General features: G+C 44.1%; 1 protein-coding gene across 4 annotated transcripts in view; it reads left to right on the top strand.

The window, feature by feature from the left end:
* The first annotated feature begins 15,132 nt into the window (after window positions 1-15,132).
* Window positions 15,133-20,547, top strand: part of GCH1 (GTP cyclohydrolase 1) — a 101,017-nt gene continuing 95,602 nt past the window's right edge. Inside the window, exon 1 of one of the 4 annotated variants that reach the window (XM_070249531.1) lies at window positions 15,133-15,637. In XM_070249531.1, coding sequence (XP_070105632.1) covers window positions 15,301-15,637 — 337 coding nt within the window. In that variant the 5' untranslated portion in view covers window positions 15,133-15,300. The remainder of the gene's footprint in view (window positions 15,638-20,547) is intronic. The other 3 variants (XM_023627772.2, XM_023627773.2, XM_023627771.2) reach the window with 3 other exon arrangements.

Raw genomic sequence — 20,547 nt, 5'->3', positions numbered from 1 at the left:
AAGTGCCCAAAACATAACCGTAAAGCTCACTGGATTGTCCCAAAGTGAATACCTGTTTAATCGCCTCGCAAGTCGTGCCCACACCCCAGAAGCCTGCACCGTGCCCTCTCCCAATCCAGACCCTCCCCTCTCCTCAAAGGCCGCCAATATCCTACTTTCTAACATCTCTCACGAGTTCTCCCTGTTTGTGGAACGTACATCATTGGAATCATATATGATAATATGTTATATTTTTAAAAATCATTTGAGCATCTTTGCAAGGAGGATATTGTCAGTCTCATTTCCAGAAGATGCAAATGAAGTACAGAGTGGTTAGGGACCTGCCCAAGGTTACAGAGCTTCTAACAAGTGGCTAAACTGGGGGGCTGGCCCCGTGGCCGAGTGGTTAAGTTCGCGCGCTCCGCTGCAGGCGGCCCAGTGTTTCGTTGGTTCGAATCCTGGGCGCGGACATGGCACTGTTCATCAGACCACACTGAGGCAGCGTCCCACATGCCACAACTAGAAGAACCCACAACGAAGAATATACAACTATGTACCGGGGGGCTTTGGGGAGAAAAAGGAAAAAATTAAATCTTTAAAAAAAAAAACAAAAACAAGTGGCTAAACTGGGATTCCACACAGGCCTGTCTAAATGCCAAACCGTGCTCTTTCCCTAGACGATTGCCAAAACCAGAGGCTCTTCACAAAGGACCCCCATCCTTTCAGTCTCTGCCACTGCTCACGGCTTCCACGTGAAGGCACGGTGAGCCTGGGCTCAGCTGGGACCTCCTCCCTTGGCTTGAAGGAGTGTGGTGAGGGGACAAGGGGTGAGCCTTGAGTTTGCCTGCATTCTGGTCATTTCTTGATTTCTGTCTGATTCTTGTTAATTTGGATACCACCTGCAGCCTGGTCACAAAAGGGCCTGCTCTCTTTCACGGTTTGAATCTATGTAAGGTTGGTGAGTATAACACACAAGGCTAAGAGCATTTTTGTGCTCCCCTCCAAGTTTTTGATTATATGAGGTAAAGCCTGGAGCTTTTAAAATATCCTGAGAAATAGGGGCAATCATGAGAACCACATGGTACTTGACCGATTGAATCTTGGAATATACTGTTTAAACAAGTGCTCCTATCATGGTAACATTCCGCAAAGTCTCACTGGTCTTCCAATTAAACTATGTCTCGCAAACCCATTCATAAATTTTACAACTTCCTACACCTATGTAATTCTGTGTAGATTTCAATAGGAATACATATATATATATATATATATATATATATATATATATATATATACACACACATACAAGGCACCTTGGAGAGGAAAGGTTACACAATTGTCCTTTTAGATTCTCCAGAACTTCGAGAATATACAGGCACACCGGATGCTTCTTCCCGAGCCCGGGGCTCGCTGCTGTTGCTAGGATACCCTCCTCGGCTCAGTCCAGCCTCTGGCTCCGCTGCACTCTCACGTAGCACATGGAAGCTGAAGACAGCTCTGTTCAGAGGCTGGAGGTGGGGGCTTCCCATGTGTTGGAAACTGAGGCACCGAGGCTGTCCTGCTCAAATATACCTCCCTACCAGGCTAAAAAGCAAGCACTTTTGTCTCTAGCATTCCTTGTGAAAGTCTCATGTAAGCCTGATCCCTGACCAGGACTGCACATTAACTCAGAATTTTTTCTGGGACATGATGGGTATAAACAAACACAAAAGACATTAGTATTAATTATCATATTCCTTAGATTTAGAAAAGCAATTGATATCATGCTGATTGAGCGTTGAGAAGTTGTTAGGGCTTTGGATTGTTAAATTAATTAAACGAGGAGGCCATTAGACAGAGGGGGCTTTAACGTGTTAGCAGCCTAAGTAAGCAAACCAAATGCTAAGCCTAGAAATGCCTCGAGGCTGAGAAATCCAAACTCAAGGACAACCAGTCACACAGTGAGCAAGGCTTTCCCAGGGAAGGCAACTGCTGCACGGCCGCCAATCAAAGCGTCGCCCTGTGGGGCCCCTGCCCTTCTCCGACTGCCCTCCTCTCAGGGGAGCCTCCTAACCACTTCCTGCCTCGTGCTGTCCCACTGGAATGGATTTTTGCTCAGATAAACTCAGAAAAATTTAACACGCCTCAGTTTATCTTTTAACAGAATAAACTCAATTCACACACTTTTGGTCAGGAGTTTCCTTTGTGGACCAAGCTTTTCCATGGATAGTAAACGATACAGAACTTCCACAAATTGCTGAAAGTTGGTTGTGGAAGCTTCCAGATTTTGAGATAATATATGTAGTGGAGGGAAAATGTAGTTTGAATTAATATAGAATTCTTTTTAGGGGAGAACATTGTCTATGATAAGCAAAATATCCTTTGGGAGTAGAAAGCACATGATCATGAAGGCTGAGCTGAGCTGACGCCTGGAGTAACAGACAAACTAACTCACATAATGAATGGACAGGAACATGGCCGTCGAGGTTGTGGACAAGGAGCTCACCTTGAGAAGAGAGGAAATTGTTGGAGGGACTCAGCATCTGGTGGGAGACAGGAGCCCATGTGGGGGTGAAGTGGAATATGGCTAAAGGTTGTCTGATATTTAATTTTCAATTATTTACAATGATGTTTGCATATTTTGTGCTATGTCAGGGAATTCTTACTCAAACTATCATAGTAGGTGGGGTGTATGACTGCTAATACAATAGTGTTATCACTAAAAATTTGACATGTTAATTATATCCATTGTGGTTAGGTTTAACTCATATAACCCAAACCCCTAAATAGCAATGGTATAAATATATTATACAAAAGATTAGTTCCTCCCTTGTAAAAGTCCTGAGGTGGACAGTCCAGGACTCCTGTGGTTGCTCTACAGTTATCAGGGGCCAGGTTCCTTCTATCTTTCTGATCTGCCATCATTAATGCACACATTCTCAAAGTTGCCTCATGGTCCAAGAGGGCTGTAGGAGTGCCAGTCATCACCTCTGAATTCCAGGAAAAGAAGTAGGAAATGGCAAAAGTGCTTGCCCCTGCTTCCTGTCCCTTTTCAGTCTTCCCATCCATCCAACAACTTCTGTTTGCATTTCTTTAACCAGAACTACTGCAACATGTTTCTGGGTGGGAGAAAGAGTCACATAAAAATTTCAGAAAAAGATAAGAAATTATGAGTAATTAGCATCCATTTCTTGGATTTGTCTTGTACTAAACTTCTATTCCACATAAGCCCCATTATCAAGGGAAGACTAAGAGGAAGTGAAGCCCAGGATCTGAGGGTTACTGTAAATATTCAACAAGAGCATCACGACCCTTCACCATTGTTCCCAAAACAGACACAAATGAAAAGAAGTTAATCTTGTTAATTTGCTGTTTTCTTGTTTAACCTGAGGGGTGACTCAAGGGTCACAAGGATTTATGAGTTTGTTTTGCAGAAGAACACCTTCAATGAGGTTACATCACCAGATAACCAGCCCCCAGCTGCCACGAGGCCCAGAAGTCTGATTGCCCAACGGCTCATCTGGAGGGAAAGAAACATGGATCTCCCTTTGTTCGTCAGAAACTCTTCCTTCCACATCCCTTAGCTCTATAAAGACCCCCTGCTTTCTCCTTTCATTAAGGCAGATTGGAGAGAGCCTATCCTCCGCCTTCTCACTTGGCCAATTCGAATAAACCTCCCTCCATCTCCAAGCAGCATGCCTCAGTGATGGGCTCACTGCACTGGCACATGAACTTGAGATCAAGAGGTTCGGCACTAGAAGAGTATAAAAGGAAGGGTAAGAAGCAACTGCTTAGCAACTTCTCTGGGTGATGAACACGTCATCATCTTTAAGATGCAGATCAAGTGCCCCTCCTCCAGAAGCCCTTTCCTAACTCATCCAGTACTTCAAATTACTTCTTCTTCCGTGCTCCCAAATAATTCACACTGACCTCTGTAACTGTATCTATTACACTGTATTGTACTGGGAAGCCTGGAGGGAGATGGTCCAGGGGTGGAGGCTTTGCTGTGTCATCAGGGACTCAAGATCTTATTTTTCTGCTCAGTTATCCTGAGCACATGCTATGGTCTCCTGGCTCAAGATGGCTATGCCACTTCTGCCATGGCCTCTGCATTCCTGGGAAAGAGAAAGAATGTGAAGGGAATAAGGCACCTATCAGCTCTGCCTCCTTTTAAAGGCTTTTCCCAGAAGCAGCACCAATTATAGCTCATTGGACAGAACTATGTCACATGACTATTGTGGCTGTAGGGAACTTGGAAGATGTGTATTTTTTGACAAGTCCAGGCACATTGCCTCTCTGAACTAAGTTGGAGATCTTTCAGTAGAAAAAAGGAAGAGAGAAAGAATGTTGGATAGGCATGCAGCAGTAACTGCCAGAAACTAATGGCCATCCAGCACAGGACTTCATCGCACTATATGGCACGTGTCTGATGGGAGATTGTGGCTGGCCTGGAAGGTGCGATCCTGCAAAGGACCAACCACGGTACTGAAAACATTAGATCATTACACATTCGCATGTATATTCCTAGACACGTCTTCTAGTAATAAAGATATATCCAATTTATATAGAATTCTTTCTCTGGTTATTTAACAAGTCAGTGGGATTAAAAATGTATTAAAATTGCTTTGGATCCATCACTGTCATGAACGATGTCAGGAAATATTTGCCAGAAGCCAAACATTGGAACATCTTTAACCTGGCATCAGAAAAACTACAATTACATTCAGGAAAGAACTGCTTGATGTGCGACATTAAAATGCAGTTTCCCCGGCAACTGACAGGGAGATACATTCAATAACAAGGCACTTCCATGAATTGCTGAGGTTTTACAGAATTTGCAACACCTTTTATTTATTTTTCATTGACAGTTAAATTACCACTTGAAAGCATCTGCTGACTAGAAACCAAGTCCTCTGCTCTGGGTGAACTAGACATCCTCCAGGAATAAGCGTCACGCTAATGGAGGGAGGAGGTTTGGGAGAAGGTGTGGCAGCGGCCGTGTGCGGCTGGGGCAGATGGACTGGCCGGGCGCGGCTGCACTGGAGGCAGGGCTCTTTGCAGATGTGTGCTGGTCAGTGTTCAGATCTTCTTTGTCTCACGACAAAGCGCCGTCCCAGTGTTCTGATCATACATGAGTGTGACCACCTTTCTTGTTGAATTGTTCCATTTCACAATGCCTGGCTGGGACCTCAACATATGGGCATTTAATAAGAAATGTTATTTGGGGGCTGGCCCCATGGCTGAGTAGTTAAGTTCGCGCACTTCGCTGCAGGCGGCCCAGTGTTTTGTCAGTTCGAATCCTGGGCGCAGACATGGCACTGCTCATCAAATCACGCTGAGGCAGCATCCCGCATGCCACAACTAGAAGGAGCCACAACTGAAAATACACAACTATGTACCGGGGACTTTGGGGAGAAAAAAGGAAAAAATAAAATCTTTAAAAAAAAAAGAAATGTTATTTAATGAAATGCGTCATCTGTGGTATAATTCTGTACTTCCACAATCAGAAGTTGCACAAAGGGAATTTAAAAAACACCAGACTCACAGGGCCAGCTCCAGTGGCCCAGTGGTTAAGTTCAGTGTGCTCCACTTTGGTGGTCCGGGCCCAGTTCCCGGGGGTGGACCTATCCTACTTCTCTGTCAGTGGCCATGCTGCAGCCGTGACCCACATACAAAACAGAGGAAGATTGGCACAGATGTTAGCTTAGGGCCAATCTTCCACAGCAAAACAAAAACAAAACAGAATACCAAACTCACAATATTTACAGTACAGTTTTACCTCACTTAACACAACCCATTACTGAAAAACTTGAAGCAAATCATATCCTTACTGACTTACGTTATAATTTCTGAAATATCTTATTTCAACATCAGATTTATTTTCAGTTAACAATAAAAGAAAACACTTTAAGTTTCTCTGGTCTGTACTTAAATACTCATTTTTCAAGGGATCTTTCTATAATTAAAATTTTTTTTGTATTATAAACATCTTTGCTATTAATAATGGCTAATATTTATCGCTCGGTTGTTATATGTTTAGTAGTGTTGCTAAGCTCTCTACCTAGATTATCTCAAACCCTCACAACAAGCCTAGAGGAAGATCCTATTATTGTAATATTCATTTTACAAATGAGGAAACTGAGGCTTAAAGAAGTTAGGAAACCTGCTGGTAACTGATGGAGCCAAGGTGTGAACTTGGAGAGCGTGACACCACAGGTTGTTTCTTTTTTTTAATTGAGATATAATTGACATATAACATTGTAGTAATTTTAGGTGTACACATAATGATTTGATATATGTATATATTGCGAAATGATCACCACAGTAAGTCTGGTTAACATGCGTTAGCATACATAGTTACAAATTTGTTTTTCTTGTGATGAGAACTTTTAAGATCTGCTTTCTTAGAAACTTTCAAATACACAATACGGTATTGTTAACTACAGTCACTATGTGTACATTGCATCCCCAGGACTTATACCTGGAAGTTTGTACCTTTTGATCACCTTCACCCGTTTTGCCAAGCCCCCACCCCCCGCCTCTGGCAACCGCCAATCCGTTCTCCGTATTTAGGAGGTTGGGTTTTTTCTTTGTGAGCTTCCACATCTAAGTGAGATTGCACATGTCGTCTTCCTCTGTCTGACGTTGCACTTAGCACAATGCCTTCAAGGTCCACGTGTGTTGTTTTGCACACAGGTGGTTTCTCAACTACCACATGACATGGCCCTTATTTTTTCTAATTTGTGAGCTTACATAGTTTTACTTTTCAAGTGGCAATAAAGTCTCCAGAATTTTTCTAAAATTAGTGAAATAAAAAGCACATACGCCTTAGAAGTGGCCACATCAAAGAACTTGTTGAATGAATGAGTGTACGCTTGAGAGCAGGGAGGTTTTGTTCCTTTGTGTTGTTCCCTGTGCCTCCCATAGAGCCTGTAGCAGAGACTTGCGCTAAAGATTTTTGAATGAACGAATGACACCTGATCCGGACAGCATCATGGGGCCAACCCTCCTCCATGGCAATGGAGCCCCCTTGAAGTTTACTAACTCTGATAGAACAGATTACAAGCTTAATTTTTGTTAATCTCTAAAACCACAAATATTTTGCACATTGTAGGTTACAGACTGAAAGTGGCCCCCTAAAATACAGCTGACTCAGGCATTGACTGAAATCCTAGAAAGAATCAGCTCAAAGTGAAAGCATTTGAACAACTACATGAAACTTTAAATTCCTCCTTCTTGGCTCAGATTTCCAACCTTAAGGTTCACATCTGACTTTGGATACAGTACAGAATGGGGGAAATTGTCTCCAGAGGGTCTTCTCTCAGTGTCTACTGACACGGACAATGTCAGATGGAACACGGGTGAGAGAGGCTCGTTGCCTTTATAGTGGGTGTGCAGGCGGTTCTGAGCCAGGGCAGACACCGAAGGAAGGGCTCCCAGGACCGGGCCCAACCCCTACACCTCATCGTCAGGCAGACTGAAGAATGCTTCACATCTAGCTCCGCGGATGACTTCAGCAAGCTGAGTGCAACTTAGGGTGGTGACAGCATGTGTTGCCTCACCTTTTTTTATAGATAACCAGGAAACAGACTTGCATTTTGCCCTCTGACCGTATTTCCTGTGCTGCAATTAACATGGCTCACGGCTTAGAAAAGAATCATGGCTCAATCAGCCTGCCCAGAGCGGCAGTGACCTGATTGCTGACTCTGGGCATCAAAACTCAGTCTCAGTTGGGGTTCCACATGGCTTATTCCCTACTTGGGACTTTAATGTGATTTGTAACTGAGCGTACCCTACAGAATGAGAACCACACACAGTTTACTGGATTGGGGACTATAAATGCCAAGCAATGGCATTCCAAAGTAAAATTCCAGTTCTCCATTAAAAGCTGTTTGAAACCCTTTGCTAAATGGCATCATATGAGAAATGTTGTCTTTAATAGAAACACTTAAATTCATTTTATTTGAATTTAATAGAAGAAAAAGGATCTGAAGCAAATCTGAAGGAATTGATTTTGAACAAAACTGTATTAGGGTTCTCCAGAGAGACAGAACCAAGAAGATATCTAGAGATAGACATATAAGAGGAAATTTATTATAGGAATTGGATCACAGGCCCACAGAGGCTGAGAAGTTCCACCATTGGCCATGTGCCAGCTAGAGGACCATGAACGCCGATGGTGTAATTCAGCCTGAGTCCAAAGACCTGGGAAGTGGGAGCGAGTGTGGGTGAAAAAGTGGGAGAGGCTGATGGCATTAAGTCCTGATTTGAGTCAGAAAGCTCAAGAACCAAGACCTGCATGTGCGACATCAGAAGGCAGACGAAGAAGGATGTCTCAGCTTAAGCAGAGAGAGGGAACGTGCCCTTCCTCCAGCTTCTTGTTCTATTCCGGCCTTAATGGATTGGGTGATGCCCACCTGCATTGGGGAGGGCAATTTTCTTTACTCACTTCACCAATTCAAATGCTAGTCTATTCCAGAAACACCTTCAGAGATGCACCCAGAAATAACATTTTACCAGCTATCTAGGCATCACTTAGCCCAGTCAAGTTGACACATAAAATTAACCATCACAAGAAATATTTGTTTTTTCAGCACCAGTGATAATTCTTTTTTTTTTTTGATGAGGAAGATTGTCCCTGAGCTAACATCTGTGCCAGTCTTCCTCTATGTTATATGTGGGATGCTGCCACAGCATGGCTTGACGAGCAGTGTATAGGTCCACACCTGGGATCCGAACCGGCGAACCCTGGGCTGCTGAAGCAGAGAGCACACACTTAACCACTACACCATCAGGCCAGCCCTACCAATGATATTTCTTTAACAATTCCACTAAAGTTAAAAAAAGAAATTACAAAAACCATGAAGAGGTTTGAGTCGTTGTTTGATTTTTTTTAACTGCTATGTTTCAGTTTAAATAATATTACTGACTCCCTTTTATGAAAGATGAAAACTGTGCCCATCTCCCTTTCCCTAATTCTTGGTTTTGGTGAATTGTATTATGCTTCTTATACTGCCTAGGTTAATACTGTTCATGTACTGCTTTGTAACAATGATTCTTAAAGTTATTTAGTATTGGCTTTATACTTAGTATTGTTTTTACATTTAAATATTCAAAATTGGCTTTATATTTAGATGTTTACTATAGCATCTTCATTCCTGAGATATTTTGATTATGTCTTAATTAGCAGGATCTCATGTCAAGTGGTTTTCTTAAAAAGGACTGAAAGGAGGTATGTTTTCTGAGTTCATACATGTTTGAAACAGTGTACCCTTAAACTTGAATGCTTACTTGAGTGAGTATAACGTATTTTCTTTTTTTAAATTTTTAAATTTTTAAAAATTTTTTTGAGGAAGCTTAGCTCTGAACTAACATCTGCTGCCAATCCTCCTCTTTTTGCTGAGGAAGACTGGCCCTGAGCTAACATCTGTGCCCATCTTCTTCTATTGTATATGTGGGACTCTTGCCACAGCATGGCTTGACAAGCGGTGCCATAGGTCTGCACCTGGGATCCGAACTGGCGAACCTCAGGCTGCTGAAGCGGAACGTGCAAACGTAACTGCTGTGCCCCAATAAATTGGCTGGCCCCAATAACTTACTTTCCTTAAAGCTATAAAGTTATCTCCTTCCAAAAATTTGTTTTTTTGGCAATGAATGTTGCTATGAAAAAATTGGAGGCTATGTCTTTACTCCTAACCCCTTTTAGGCAATTCATTGTTTTGTTTTTTGCCTGGATGCTTGCAAAACTCTATCCTTGAAGCTGTCTTTATCCTTGAAGTTTATCTAACTTGGGGTTAAGCATTCTGCCTCAAATTTTTCTAGAACATACTGTTCTAGAAAACTCTACATATATTTTGCAAACTATATTTTTAATTTTTAAGAGAAATATTCTTTATTGAGAGAGAATTTATACGCCGTAAAACTCATCCTGTTAAATTGTACAGTTCAATAGTTTTTAGTATATTCACAAAGTTGTACAACCATCACCACTATCTAATTCCAGAAAATTTTCAACATCCCGAAAAGAAACCCCATACTTATTAGTGGTCACTCCCTATTTCCCATTGCCCCCAGGCCCTGGTAGTCACTAATCTACTTTCTGTCTCTATGCACATTTGCTTGTTCTGGACATTTCATATAACAGAATCATACAATATGTGGACTTTTACATCTGACTTGTTTCACTTAGTATAATGTTTTCAAGGTTCATCCATGTTATAGGATACATCAGTATTTCATTTTTATGGTTGAATAATATTCCAGTATACGTATATATCATGCCTATTTATCCAGTCATCAGTTGATGGACATTTGGCTTGTTTCCACTTTTTGGCTATGATGAATAATGGTGCTGTGAACATTCATGTTCAAGTTTTTGTGTGGACATGCGTTTTCATTACTCTTGGGTTTATACCTGCTGTAGAATTGCTGGGTCATATGGGAACTCTATGGTTAACCTTTTAAGGAACTGCCAGACTATTTTCTAAGGCAGCTGCACTATTTCATATTCCTATAGCAGTGTATGAGGATTTCAATTGTTTTCACATCCTCAGAAACACCTGTTATTATCTATTTTTTTGAATATAGCCATTCTAGTGGGTGTGTGGTAGTGTTCACTCATACCCTGACTTGCATTTCCCTGATGATTAATGATGTTGAGCATCTTTTCATGTGCTTATTGGCCATGTGTATATCTTCTTTGGAGAAATGACTATTTAAGTCCTTTGCCCATTTTTAAATTAGGTTAGGGGTCTTTTTATTATTGGGTCATAAGAGTACTTTATATATTCTAGATTCTCATCCCATACCAGATATATGATTTGCAAATATTTTCTTCCATTCTCTGGGCTGTCTTTTCCCTCTCTTGATAGCGTCCTTTGAAACTCAAAAATTTTTAATTTGGATGAGGTCTAGTTTATCTTTTTTTGCTGTCATTGCTCCCACTTTTGGTGTTATTCCTAAGAAATCTAATTGCTTAGTTCAAAGCCATGAAGATTTATGCCTATGTTTTCTTCTAAGAGGCTTATAACTTTTCTCTTACATTTAGGTCTTTGATCTATTTTGCGTTAATTTTTGTGCATGGTATGGGATAGAGATCCAACTTCTTTCTTTTGCATGTAGATGTTCAGTTGTCCCACTCTCATCTGTTGAGAAGACTTCTCTTTATCCCATTGAATCGTCCTGGCACCCTTGTTGAAAATCAATTGGACATAAATATAAGAGCTTTATATCTGGCAGACAAGCATGCTTACATTACATCTTTGACCACATTCTCTCATTTGTTGAGTTCTCTACCTCAGGAGCCCTAGATATTCTTATGCCAGATCATATTTGTCTTCTCTAGTAACTTCCATCCCCATCTTTTATTCTGCACTCATTCTCGTGCCATTCTTCAGGTCAGTAATTACATTTTCAATGGTGTCTATTTTGTCCATGATTCTTTCTAATTAATTCCATAACAATGATGATCCTTAAGTTCCTTAGATATGCAACTACTGTTTTTCAATTCTATTATTTTATTATCTTGGCTTTTGTCTCAACGAATTCATGTTTTTATTAATTTGTTCTGTAGCATAACATCTGTGAGGAACTTTCTTCTGTTCCACGAATTTTATTTTCTTCTCAGTTGCGTTCTTTGTCTTTACGTCTTCCACATACTGTGTTTCGTTTTCTTTTGTTTGGCTGTTTATGCTTGCAGTTGTCGTGCTGTTTCTCTGCCTCCTGACCATGCCTGAGACTACTGAGGGTGATTTCTTTGTGTTTCCCGTTAGAGCGGAAGCCCTTTGTCTTCTTGACGCTGCTACAGTTTATAGCTTGAGGAGTTTGTGGTACATCCCTTCTCCCGTGAAGGACTGTGAAGTTTGGGACAATGCTAAGCTCTGGTAGTTTATACTCTCTATCAATACCCCTCTTTTTAGCATCTGCTTGTTCTTCTGAGATGGTATTAAAGATCCTTTACCATGGACATGTGACTATTTGGGGTCTGTCTATTCTTCCCTTGTGAGGTAGCTTTGGGCTTTGGATAGTTTCCTCAACACAGTGTGGAGCCCTCAAGCCTTCCCTTTCATCTCAGAGAATCAGCTCAGCATTCATCTTCTCCCATTTCTCTCCCTTTCATCTCAGAGAATCAGCTCAGCATTCATCTTCTCCCATTTCTCTCCCTTTCCTCGCAGAGAATCAGCTCAGCGTTCATCTTCTCCCATTTCTCTCCAGAAGTTGGTCCATTGCTCTCCAGTCAGAAGAGAAGAAAGGTCAAAGCTCCACTCAGTTTGCTTTTCCCCATATTTGGGGGATTTACTGAGATATCTCAGGATTTCAGCGACTCCACTGTCATGCTTCTGGAAGTTAGGAGTGGGATAAGGACACTTCTCTCATGTAACTTTCCACCTTGATCCAGAATCTCCTCCAAAGTTTGAGCAACCTTCATCAAGTACACTTAAGGCAATTTGCTTTTTTCCAATTACCATTGCCAAATGCTTAATGTTAGTTTACCTGTTACCCTTGATAAGTGACTGCATATTTCTGTAGCCCCGTAGTGTTCAATTTTTGATGCTATGTATCTCACTCATCTGCCTCTCGGTTCTGTTACTGCCCTAGAAACAGGAGAATTAAAAAAAAATAATTCCTTGGCTTCTTGGTAGAAAGTAATTCTCAGTTTGGGTCCAAGGTGAAAATGGGTCCCTTACTGGGTTAGAAACATGGATGCTGTTACAATTCCTGGCTGGGAGTGCTCATAGTTTTACTGTTGAACCATTTTATGCTAATAAATTCTGTGGGACATAGCCCTCCTTTTTTAGTTTATTCCTCCTTTTTCTCCCATTTCTACTTATAACCACCTTTGCCAACTACATACATTACTGTTTATATAACGTTGGCAATTTTAAAGCTTTCTTGTATTACCTTTGGGCAATTGGCTGAAAGGCATTGCCTCCACTTTACAAGTAAATAGATCACAGAACAAATCCAGAGACTTTGTACTGGTAACTGACAACAAAAGTTCTGATGCCTCACTGGCAGTGCTCATAAGAAAATGTTAATTTTTAGGGTAACAATTTCATTAGAAATGGTCTCTAGGGAATATGATTTTTGTTAATGTTTATAAATGTTTTTAAAGAAAGGCAGAAGATTGCCACTAAAAAAATCTTACTGAAACCATTTCCATTGAGTCCCTCTGTTTTTAAAGTACCTCACTTGGTATCTTTGTTTTCATTTGTTAAACAAAAGGCCACCCTTTAATGTTGCCTCCAACTGTGCTTGAAACAGTTTGAGACCCAGTGGATAATTCGGACCAGGAAGTATCAGCAAACAGTGAGCAGTGCAGTTAGAGGGAAAAAATGTTGCAGGACCTTGCCGATGGGAAAAAAAAACCCTTAAAGACAGTAAATCAATAAATATTAGGAGAGTAACAAAGAAGCTTTCCAAGGGATGTTTATATTTCTATGATTTATGTAATTTGGTATTTAATGTACAGAGAAACTCAATAACTATCTTTTAAAAAAAGATTGACATGAGGGGCTGGCCCCGTGGCCGAGTGGTTAAGTTCGCGCACTCTGCTGCAGGTGGCCCAGTGTTTCGTTGGTTTGAATCCTGGGCGTGGACATGGTACTGCTCATCAAACCACGCTGAGGCAGCATCCCACATGCCACAACCAGAAGGACCCACAACGAAGAATATACAACTATGTACCAGGGGGCTTTGGGGAGAAAAAGGAAAAAAATAAAATCTTTAAAAAAAAAAAAGATTGACATGAATATTCCTTCTAATTTAGACTAAGGGTGCCTAGGACGCCAGGCAATTTCCACATTTCTTTCCTGAATGTTTAGAACCGGGCTACACCTGGAGCAGACATCCAATAAACACTAATCACTAATTAAAATGACTGAGCTGTTTTACTAGTATAGATTCATTCCAGGTGCTTCCCTCCTGGTTTGTCTGACCCCAAGCCTACTAAAACTTGTTTATATGTCAGAAAACAAGCATTAGAAACTCTCTAGAGAAAATTATAAGGTATTAATTTGATACATGTTTTAAAACTCACCTTTGGCATTATGATATAACAATTCCTCAAGTGAGGAAAAAAGTCCATTTTTTAATCTTAAAGAAAACAATCAAGGGGCTGCCCATGTCTAATGGTGAAGTTCACTTGCTCAGCTTTGGCGGCCCAGGGTTCTCAGGTTCAGATCCAGCCCTGGACCTAGGACTGCTCATCAGGCCACGCTGTGGTGGCGTCCCACATAAAATAGAGGAAGACTGACACATATGCTGTTAGCTCAGCAACAATCTTCCTCAAGGAAAAAGAGGAGGCTTGGCAACAGATGTAGGCTCAGGGCCAGTCTTCCTCACACACACACACACACACACAAAGTCAGAGCAGATGTCGCTGGTTGAGTCCAGTCGATCAATAACATTTCACAATTTGTACCAAAGCCTGGGGAAAGGAGCTTAGCACGTCACTCTAAAACGATTGAGCACCAAATTTTCACAATTGCGTTTCCACAAAACGCACATGGGTTTTTAACGAAAGCTCTCACTTTTCTTCGCTTGTCAATCAATTTCTCCAGGGTCAAAGTTCTGGCCACCACAAATACCACCCCCTTAGATAGAGGGATTCACATAGGGCCGCTTGGAGTAACACTCGCCCTGACAGCGGCTGGGGTATTCTCTACGTGGCAGGTGCGCTGGCCATATTTTTAACTAACGAAGCAAGCGTTCCAAGGCATATAATTCTCTTGCCTTAAAAGCATAAGAGGTGGTTGCCTTTCCACCGGCTTAACCCTCTCTCCCCGGCGAGGCCACCTGTTTGCTCATCTTTCACAGGACGAGGGAACCGGAGCACGGCTGATGCAGCGCCCTCTTTGCGCCAAGAGAAGACGGCTGCCCGGGCGCCCAGACCGTGCCTCCCTCCGGATTCCATTCATCCCGCAACAACCCAGAGGGCCAGCGCACTCCTCCAGTGGCTCAGGAAGGGCCTCGAGCCGGGTCCGCGGCACCAGCCGGGCCGGCCGCCACTCTCGAGCGCCCAGCCGAGCCTGCCGCTCTCCGCCGCAGCCCGGCTCCCTCCTGGGCGCCCCGGGGAGGGCGGGGCGAGGGGCGGGGCGGACGCGTGACGCGAGCGGCTCCGGCCAATGGGAGCGCCCCCGGCGCCGGCCGAGCCGCCTGCCTATAAAAAGCGGGCGCCGCGGCGCGTTCCAGCCCTGGCGGTCCCTGGCCGGGAGGGTCTCTGCCGAGTTGCCTGCAGTCGTCGGGTGGCTCCGGCTACAGCCTCTTGCCTGCGGCCGCCGACGAACTTCCTTGCAGCCCCTGAAGCGCCCCAGGTCCCTCCCGAGCGGCAGCGGCGGGCCGATGGAGAAGGGCCCGGTGCGGGCGCCCGCCAAGCCGCGGGGCGCCAGGTGCAGCAATGGGTTCCCCGAGGGGGAGCCGCGGCCCGGGCCGAGCGGGCCGGCCGAGAAGCCGCCGCGGCCGGAGACCAGGAGCGCCCAGCCGGCGGACGGCTGGAAGGGCGAGCGGCCCCGCAGCGAGGAGGACAACGAGCTGAACCTGCCCAACCTGGCGGCCGCCTACTCGTCCATCCTGCGCTCGCTGGGCGAGGACCCCCAGCGGCAGGGGCTGCTCAAGACGCCCTGGAGGGCGGCCACGGCCATGCAGTTCTTCACCAAGGGCTACCAGGAGACCATCTCAGGTCAGTGCGCCCCGGCGGCGCGGCGCGGCGCGGGCGGGGGCCGCGGGAAGTTCCCGGAGTTGCCTCACTCTTGGCAGAGGGAGCGGAGCGCTGTCACCTTCCGGCCCCGCCGCCCCGCCAAGGCGAGGCCCTGAGCGGGCGCGTTTCGGGTGCCCCGGGAGGCCGCGGCGTCTCCACCCCGCTTCCCGCGCGCGGCCCCTCCCCGCGCGTCGTGTTGGCGCCGCGGTCGCTGAGCTCCCCGCGGGCCCCGCCTGCACCCGCTGTCATCGGAGCGGCCCGGGCCGCGTGCTGTGCCCGTGGTGAGGGTCACCTGGGCGCTGGTGGAAGGGGCGGCTTCCTAGGTCGTCCCTTCCCCCGAGGTCTCAATTTTTTGGCAGGTCTGGAGTGAAGCCTTGGTTTCGTGTGCTTCAAGCTCCCCGGGTGATCCTTCGCCCAAACTCGGGGACCCGCACTGTCTGGCTTGCTGGGGGACCTGGGTCTTCAGAGAGTTGTAATTCTCTTTTGTCCACATCAAGTTCACTCCAGCTCAGGGCTTTTTTAGAATCTGGCACAGTTCTGGGCACCGGCTTTCTCTGGAGTTTGGGGTGTGATGTTTTTAGGTTAGTTTGCTGCTTGGAGCCTTCTCCCCCTACTCTCCCCGACTGCAGGAAACCCCAGAGCAGTAAAGTGACCCCTTGGGAATCGGCGAGGTTCGCTGGGCTCTTGGAGCCCGGAGCTGAGTCCCTCTCTCGCTCGTCCCCCACCCCCGCGCCGCATCCGGGATAAGCCGGGCTGGTCCAGTGCAGTTGGCGCAGGAGACAAGTCAGGCTTTCCCCCAGAGGCAGGGGAGGGTCTGTGGGGCGGGGGTAGTAGGGGAGTGGAAAATGGCTGAGGACTTGGCTGGGTGAGCACGTTGATCTTTAAGAAAAGAGAGAGAGAAAGAAAACCTTCTGACTTCCACAGCTAGGACCAAGGACGTTGTTTTCCAGTTCATGTCTATGTCTCTTGGTGACATTTATTTCTTCGGCGTAAGAAGCCTTCTGCTATCACCATTTCTCAAAGAATAACAGTGCTGCTTCCCATGCTAACCTCCCTGCCCCTGTTATTTCTCTGATAGAATATCTGTTACTCCCTGAGTAGACCCAGGGAAGAACAAAGTTATTTTCACCCAGTCTTCCACACACCGAAGGAAGGGTGGGTAATGAGTGTGTGAGAGGGATGGGGCCCAAAAAGGAAATGATGCTACATCCTAAAACCAAGACACGGACCTCTAGTTCTCTGTCCAAGTTCACTTGTTACCCCTTGATGGTAAAAGTTTGGGGCCTCAAAAGCAGGATTTCAAATGAAAGACAGTAGAATCAGCGTTCTTCATTTGGTGAGTATTCTGTCATTTGGTGACATTCCACAGTGTAACAAGGAAACGTCTTCGTAGGGCCTTGCTCATTCTGCTTCTTGAGGACACAGAAAGTGGTCTCCACAGCACTGGTCAGCTTTGGGAGTCTTGCACTAATGGAATTCACGGGAGAGAAAGGGATTTCTGACCCAAGACAGGTCACAGAATTACCTAAAGTGGCTCACGAGATTTGCTTAACAAATGGTTAGCAGACGTTTGTCTCAGGAGCCGTAGGACTAATGACTGCAAAGCTGTTCTAGTCAAGTGTCAATTTATTGTTTAAAGAGTCCACAGGCCTAGAGACAGACAGCAGGTTAGGGATTGCCAGCGTGTGGAGCGGAGGTGGAATGGGAAATGACTGCTCAGTGGGTGAGGGATTTCCTTTTGGGGTGATGAAAATGTTCTGGAACTAGACCGTGGTGATGGTTGCACAAGATTGTGAGTGTACTAAATGCCACTGAATTGTACACTTTAAAATGGTTAAAATGATGAATTTATGTATATTTTACCATAATAAAAAGTCCACAGGCCATTTAAACATTAATAGCCATTTTTGAATACTGTTTATGCTCTAAGTGCTTTATGTGGATGGTCTTGGTTAATCCTCAGTTTTGAGGTAAACACTATTCTCTTTCCCTGTGACAAAGAAACTGAGGCAGAGCGGTTGACTGCTTACAAGTGGTAACGCTGGTGTTTGAACGCAGGCAGCCTGAATGCAGAACTCTTAGCTACTTCCTTATATTGCTGCTTAAGGAGAGAAATGAGTGTATTTTATCTACTAAGTGTTTTAAACTGTGAGTCATGACCTAATAGTTGGGCCCCCAGCACAAAAAAATAGTGGAGTAGATGGAGAAGATCAGTCAGCTACATGTAGTAACGGTAAAGGCTCTGAGGAACTTCTGTGTGGGTTTTACAGGTATGATTTTTTTGTGTACGGGCTCCAGATGTAAAATTTATTTTTTACTGTGAGTTGTGGTCAAATGTTTGAAAGCCTCTGTCTAGAGGATCGTACTTAGGGACTTACTTATATTGATTATTATTTTTTCAGTTCCTCCTGAGTGGATTGATGCTAACCTCTGGTGTTTGGGGGAATTTCTCAATTCTCCCTGCACTGCAGCTTCCCTCTGTGAGCCTTGCCTGCTGCTCCTTTTCCCTGCTTTCCAAAGCGCACCTCTCTATAGGGCATCAGTGGTCACCTGTGATGGGGCTGTGTCAGGATTGTGCAAGTCTGCTGGTTACTGTTCACCCCTGCGCTGTAGCTTGTAGGCCAGGAGGGAGGGCTGGAAGAGACGCTGTCACCTCTCCTAGGAACTGGCGAGCCTTTGAATCTGGCTTCACAGGGTGATCCTTAGACCCGCTTATCTTTATCTATTGCTGTCTCTTTTCTGTTTAACCACATCCTGGTTTTCTTACATATTCAACATTTTACTTCAATGAGGTCTCCTTTCTACACACGGAGACTTTCTTGCATTTCCATTCTTCTTTTATTCAGAACCTTAATTAAATTGGAGGGTCTGCCGTTCCCTCAGATCCGTGGTCTTCATGTCCCTGCGTCTGACCCTTCCCGTTCCCTGTCCTCTCCTGGGTGTAAATGGGAACAACCTCTTAGATGGTGTTGTCTACCAAAGGTTAAATGTGTATAACTTGGCCCATCAATGGATCTTTTTATGAGTTTATGGGAATACGTGAGTCTTGACTCTTCTGTCAAATTTCTAGTTAAAGTAGGTTTAGCTCGTTTTATCCAGGCTGCCAACCATTTCGTAAATCACGTTGACAGTGTCCCAGATGTTGGGAAGCCTGTGAGCTTGTATGTAGCGCAGCATGAAGAGACAACATGGACTCCTTGACTGTCTTCCTACAGGCTTGAGGAGGGATGTCCTTGCCTCAACCATTTTCACTGCAAGGTGGTATCTATTTTCTAAAGATAATACAAGGCAATTAGATATTTATTTATGCAAAAGAATCTCTTAACCACTTCACACTGAAATGTGCTAGCACTCACAACAGTTTTCTTTTACTCTTTGAATTGCAAGCCTCTTTGATTTACCAAGTCAGACTGCTATGGTGAACTAAGAATTGTGACAATTTCCAAGGTTTGAAGGGACAAAGAGTCAAATTATTTACTATTTCCTTCCATATTGTGGGTGAAAGTGGAGTTTATGTCCCGAGTTTTAAAGTATTTTATAGAAAAGTTAATTCATCCTGGAGAGGTGCCATTTTGGATGTTTGTAGATCATTTAAATCTTGATTCACGGGCTGGCCCCGTGGCCGAGTGGTTAAGTTCATGTGCTCCACTTCGGGGGCTGAGGGTTTCACTGGTTCAGATCCTGGGCGCGGACATGGCACCGCTCAGTCGGCCGCGTTCAGGCAGTGTCCCACATGGCACAACTAGAAGGACCCACAACTGAAATATACAACTATGTACTTGGGGGATTTGGGGAGAAAAAAAAAAAGCAGAAAAAAAAAAGAAGATTGGCAACAGTTGTTAGCTCAGGTGCCAATCTTTTAAAAAAAAATCTTGATTCACTAACAATTTTTGTTTTAATTTTATTTTGTTAGTGAATGCTTGGGTAGGGCTTAGTTCTGTTTATTGCCAGAAAGAGTACTGTGAATAAAGAAGATATAACAAGGCTGTGAAGTGTTATATGACTGGAATTTGGGAATAGTCAAAGTTGATTAAAGCTATTAAGAAGTTATTGAGAATGGAGGAGAAAAGCTAGTCCTAATAGTTTCTTTTAAAGATGTATTATCTATAAACAATTTTTGAGGCATAGGAGGAAAAGTCACTACATATCACTTTGAATTACCAAACACAGCCATTGAATTGGTGTTTGGATTAGTTTCATTAGGCTGCCGTAACAAAGTGCCAGAACCTGGCTGTGTAAACAGTAGAAATCTATTGTCTCCCAGTTCTGGAGGTAGAAGTCCAGAACCAAGGTGTTGGTAGAACCATATTCCTCTGAAGCTGTGGGGGCCCTTCCTTCCCTCTCCCGGCTTCTGGTGGTGGCCCGCCGTCCTTGGTGTTCCTTAGCTCGCAGCTGCGTTACACTGATCTCTGCCTTTGTCAGTATCCAGATTTCCCTCTTAGAAGGCACCAGTCGCATAGGATTAAGAGTCTGCTTTAATCCGGTCTGTCTCATCTTAACTGAGCTGATTACATCAGCAATGACTATTTCCAAATAAGGTCGCATTGTGAGGCGCTGGGGTCTAGGACTTCAACATATCTTTTTGGGGAGCGAACGCAATTCAGCCTATACCAGTGTTAAATATTATTATTGATAAGACTGATATATTATTGATAAGAATTGATATATTATTGCTATATATTATTGCTATATAATTGATATATTAATGATAAGACTGATATGTTATTGATAAGAATTGATATTACCATTTCATTCAACAAATTCACTAAGTGCTAGGCACTGCACTGAATGCTGGGAACACAGGATGAGCAAAACCAGATCTGGTTCCTGCCCTCATGGAACTTACAATCCAGCAGATAAAAACATATGTTCCTCAGAATCACACGAATGAG

This window comes from Equus caballus, chromosome 24, assembly GCF_041296265.1.
Source record: "Equus caballus isolate H_3958 breed thoroughbred chromosome 24, TB-T2T, whole genome shotgun sequence".
NCBI classification, from domain to species: Eukaryota; Metazoa; Chordata; class Mammalia; order Perissodactyla; family Equidae; genus Equus; species Equus caballus.
This window is presented reverse-complemented; position numbering and strand designations above follow the sequence as displayed.